Genomic DNA, 4,844 nt, shown 5'->3' on the forward strand with positions numbered 1-4,844 from the left:
TAATATGAAACATACACACATAAAGTACAGGATGTTCCGTAACTGCGACGTGGTTTATGCAATCGATAATTTGGGAAGAAATGTTATGGGAATCAACCTACTTAGATTGCAAACCGACCTTATATATCTTGAGTATTTTTATTTTATTTTTTCACAATAAACTTCCATCGTTTTTTTGTTTTGTTTTTGTATTATTCATAATGGAATATTCATTCATGGACTAAATGATTTTCAAACAGCATGACATCCAGTTATACACCATCGGCAAAGTTCTCACTCCATTAGTCGCTATATATATTCCAAACGTTGTACTCGTCAAGCTCCTCACAGCGACATCGAATCTGTCACGCGCTGGGAAGGAGCTTGTGTAAGTCAAAGGTAAACCACTCTCCACTCTCTATATGAATTATTGCCCTTGACAGGAAAAGGTCACGGTCATTGTGTTGGAATGCAAAAACACGGCGCGTGTTACAACAGAAATACACAAAAAAGGTATTTTGTTCCAGGTACATTTTGCATGGAATGATTGTTAACCCATCATCTGTTGTCAACTCACTGTCAGGCATTAGTCATAATTGGGTTTGGACATGCAAGGTGGACACCACTCGGTTAGTGGCCAGAAATATATACAGTAGAACCAACAATATCGGGGTCAAACGATACAGCAAGGTCACGATACGATACGTATCACGATACACATATTTGGGTCAAAGTCGCGTGGAAAACTCGATATTTCAGAGCAGGCTCTAAAGGTAAAAGTTGCAGCAGACACATGTTCGAAGCCGCAATGTTTGTGAGTTAACTTTAAACGCTTACTTCAACACATCTGCGATATGTAACTGCACAAAACAGTGGGAGTCATTAAACGAGTAGTAAGTTTAGCAAGACTTTTGTGTATCGTCGTGTATCGATATAAACTGGTTCCAGTGTTGGTACGCGACGCAAGTGTAGCGCGATATACTAGTTTTAGTAGACAGGACCCCAGTCTAGTATCGACACAGAAAATAACTTTTCGTGTATCGTATCGTCGCATGAGAACTCACTGTGCACCATATATTTAAGGTATTCCAAGTTGTGATCAAAAGGATATCATTTGTGGCAATTATTCCGGGACATGCAAGCTACGGAAAGCAACGAGACGCGGCGATCGCTGATGGATCTCCATGGAGACCGTTGCTACTTCCGTTATTCACAAACGACGCCATTTTGGTTGTTGCTGCTGCACTTTGTTTCCACGTCTGTGTTTGCATTTTGCTCATTATCCCGCACGTATCGCACGTTCTTCACGATGTATGCCACTGTTGCTTTGGTTTATCATCAAGGTATCTAGTAGTGGTCTCAGTGTTAACTTAATTTTGTTTTTTTATCTTGATTTCAAAGCTTAGAGAGTGATACCTTTTGACGGATTGCATTCCCAACTTGAATCCTGTCCTAAACATTTGGTAACAATAAAAGTGAAAGAGAATGACAGACATACTCATTTACAGATGGGACATTTCATGTACTTCGACGGTCCCTGGTATATGTCTATGTACTTTGTATTTTACAATTGATCTTTTGTGAAGTGAATGTGTATGGATGTTATTTATATGAATATCAATTCAATTCCTATGGTAAAATCATATTAATCATTGTCAAGTATCATGATATATGATCAAAGTAACAATAGATCTGTGTTTCCCCTTTTCTTCCCGTGGTAATGGGATGCAGTCAGTAAGACATGATTTGTGTAGGTTTTCATATGTGGTGTCAAGCGGAGGGACTTGAAAAGTATAGGTCTCTCTTGTCCCAAAATGTCCAGTGACCATTTTACCTCAACCTAACTTCCTGGCACAGAACCCTGCAACGTTTGAATAATTTGCTGAGGCTCCTAAACACACACAGGAATTATGTTTCTATAAAAACAACCCATCTATGTTATAGTCTATACAATGAGGATGGATGTTGTTTTTTATTTTATTTATTCCATTATAGCTCAGGACGATCTCCACAGGTTTAGGACCTACCAGGCCCCCGTCTCCCAAACGACTCTTCCTGTCCCTGATCCTGTAGGTCATCATTGGGTTCAAGTTGTTTGAATGTGTCCTATTAGTATCAGAAAAAAACAAATTCGAGAACCTTTGCAACTTACATTAGTTCGAAACATGTCATCTGTGTTAAACATTATCAGGACAACTATACATATTATATAGTCACGAAGCTTTTAATAATCAGAACTCATTTCTAACATACAACATAAGAAAGTTGACTTGCATTTTTCTACCACTCCCTTATTCTGTAATACATATGATAAAACTACTTCCGTTTCCCTATACAAGACCTTTTCACAAACAACTTGTATCACCACTATTTGCTAGTGATTGAAAAACACATGCTCATGACCAGGGCTCGATTTAACTAAAATAAAAGCACAAGTGCCCTCTGATATGGAAAAATGTAGCCTATTATTTATCTATACTTGCACCCAGTGCATGTACAAATTTTACAAATTTGTTACTGACTTACTAAAAAAGCTTTCTACACTTACATCTTTGAACTCAATACACTTTTTGTACCATACTACATCACATTCCCAATGTTTTGAGTAATTTGACATTGTCCTTTTGGCTTTTCGTCATGAACCTTATCAGGTCAGCCTTATGATAAGAACAAGAATGCAAACAAATATGTGGGATGTATAAGTGATTCCATTCAAAGTGATCTTGTCAATGAACTGAAAATGTCAAAATATTAATGACACTGATTTCATTCTGGTATTTGAGATGATATTTTCTTTATTATGTAATAGTTTCCAATATGAGTGCAATCGGTTTAGTCTAGTGAAAAATGGTTGGGATGTCAACTTGCACCAGGTGCAAGCTATATCTAATTCCTAAATCGTGCCCTGACTCTCATGATACTGTCGGAATCGTACAAATACAGATTTTCTGTGATTACATTTGTGTTGCATTTCTCTATGTTAGTCGGTAGGCGGTATACCCTCACTTGCTATTTGTTTAAATATCCAGATAAAGTAGGTACAAAATGGTCGACCTTTTCATGTTTTTTTCATACACGCTTAACTGTGGATTGATACTGATTTCAATGATTTAAGAACATCTATTTCCTCTCTGTAAGCGCCCCAGTGTCTTCACGATCACCGTCAACCCCCTCTCATCCCAGCCCGAACCCCAGACCTCCCTCCCCGTCCCTGCCCTCAGAGCCCGCCCTCAAGTTGTGGAGATAGATCTTGGTGAAGAATCCAAGCAGCCCCAGTCATGCTCGGCCGTCCTTGTGTCCTGTGTGAAATACATTTTCCAGAGTTTCTTCACGGAGGGATAGACTTTGGAGTTGTTTGCTGTGCTAATGTTGTGTGAACTACTAGTTTTAGGAACTTTTGGACTAACCATTTGGACTATTTGGGACTATTTTTGATAACATACATTTTGTTTCATACATGAATTAAAATTTATATAATATTCTGCTTAAAATGTATGTGATAAACGCTGTTGCTTGAAGAACGTGTCGTGTACATTCATGTTTTCTGCATTCCTTGTTATGAAAACTGAAATCAAGAGATGGCTTCGCATGCGGTCCATGCCAAATTGTCGCTTCAACTAACCTATTGCTATTTTAAGAGTTGATCAAAATGGGGATCGGGTAGATGAAATGGTGCTTCATTTTTTAAGGATTTGTTTACTATGTCAGTGCAGAAAAATGAAAACAAACAAAACCTCGAAGAAGGTCGAGCTCCAGCACAAAGAAGCAGCAGTCACTGCGGCCAAGCAGTCGTTATTTAAGAGATAATTACAATGAGGATCGGATGGTTACATTGTCGGTACTCCTAATTACTATTATTCATGCTTTCCAATGCTGCAATTATCTCTTACAGAGCCCGAGGTTGAAATGTGAACGTTGAACTCCCACGTATCAGGCCTGTTGGTAAACAAAAATCTTGCTGTCAGAATCTGAACAGCTATTATTGATGGAAGACATCAGTTCAAAAATGGATAAAAGCTTAATTAATTTAGTTTTGTTACCTCACCAAAATATTCCAAGATTGTAATGATTCAAGTATACAAGTTACAGTTATCACAAGTCGCATGTGATTTATTGTCCCTATAACATAATACAGTTTACAGATTTTTCTATCCGGGGGGTCAAAGGTCATTCCGACGTCACAGTCAAGGGCTTTTACCTACCAATGTCTACAGGGATCGTTCTAGAATCGATCCCATATGATGATTTAATCCCATGCTTTAATTACTTAGATCGCATTTCGACAGCTCTAGGAGATGTGGCGTCCTCAAGTTTCAAAGTTTATTGTACAATTTCATTATTTTAACAGTTCAGATATATCACTCGTGGGAAGGATACGGACAAGTACCGGATTCCAGAGCCACGTTGTGACAGACAATGCCGAGCGACTGATGTTTCCAGTACCGTTGACAGCTAGTATCGTGTCCGCGATCTCGAGACTTTGTACAAACTTTTCAGTTCAGTGATTAATTAATAAACTCGTTATTGAACTTAAACCTCCTTGTTGTGTGATCCTTCTGCATTTCGACAGTTTCGACGTTCGCTACTTGTAGATCTTTGTGATATATTTTCGCGAAAACTCGTCTCCAAGCTCTGGAATTTATTTTGTCACACTTTATAACTTGTGGCAGCATCCATATATTTTCGTAGTTTATCCACTAGAAAATATGATTCAATGCACGGAGACAATACAAAGAGGTCTCTATATAGACTCTCTGCTTCAATGAGAAACATTAGAAAGCTGCTTTCTGAATGGCTAATGTCGACTAATTGTCGGTCAAAGTTCGCGAAAGGTCGTTCTATGTCCATTATCACAGATACCCATG

At 38.4% G+C, this 4,844-nt stretch overlaps 1 protein-coding gene across 2 annotated transcripts; it reads left to right on the top strand.

Moving 5' to 3' along the window:
- Nucleotides 1-973: 973 nt before the first annotated feature.
- On the top strand, nucleotides 974-4,514 carry LOC124136303. Of its 2 annotated transcripts, none has more exons than XM_048401452.1 (3): nucleotides 974-1,322; nucleotides 1,975-2,048; nucleotides 3,118-3,631. In XM_048401452.1, the coding sequence occupies exons 1-3, from the start codon at nucleotides 1,115-1,117 to the stop codon at nucleotides 3,319-3,321; spliced, it is 486 nt and encodes a 161-aa protein (XP_048257409.1). In that variant the 5' UTR covers nucleotides 974-1,114; the 3' UTR covers nucleotides 3,322-3,631. The 2 variants fall into 2 exon arrangements, with proteins under 2 accessions (XP_048257409.1, XP_046358146.2); XM_046502190.2 differs by lacking the exon at nucleotides 3,118-3,631 and adding an exon at nucleotides 4,328-4,514 and having other exon boundaries at nucleotides 985-1,322.
- Nucleotides 4,515-4,844: the final 330 nt, after the last annotated feature.

Source organism: Haliotis rufescens, unplaced genomic scaffold (genome assembly GCF_023055435.1).
Source record: "Haliotis rufescens isolate VD_foot unplaced genomic scaffold, xgHalRufe1.0.p SCAF_22, whole genome shotgun sequence".
NCBI classification, from domain to species: domain Eukaryota; kingdom Metazoa; phylum Mollusca; class Gastropoda; order Lepetellida; family Haliotidae; genus Haliotis; species Haliotis rufescens.

Excerpts from the sequence above, each read along its gene's own strand:
- LOC124136303 (XM_048401452.1), top strand. The coding sequence starts at position 1,115 with ATGCAAGCTACGGAAAGCAACGAGACGCGGCGATCGCTGATGGATCTC. Across the intron at positions 1,323-1,974 it reads TGCTTTGGTTTATCATCAAG|CTCAGGACGATCTCCACAGG; the intron begins GTATCTAGTAGT and ends ATTCCATTATAG. Across the intron at positions 2,049-3,117 it reads CTCTTCCTGTCCCTGATCCT|CGCCCCAGTGTCTTCACGAT; the intron begins GTAGGTCATCAT and ends CCTCTCTGTAAG.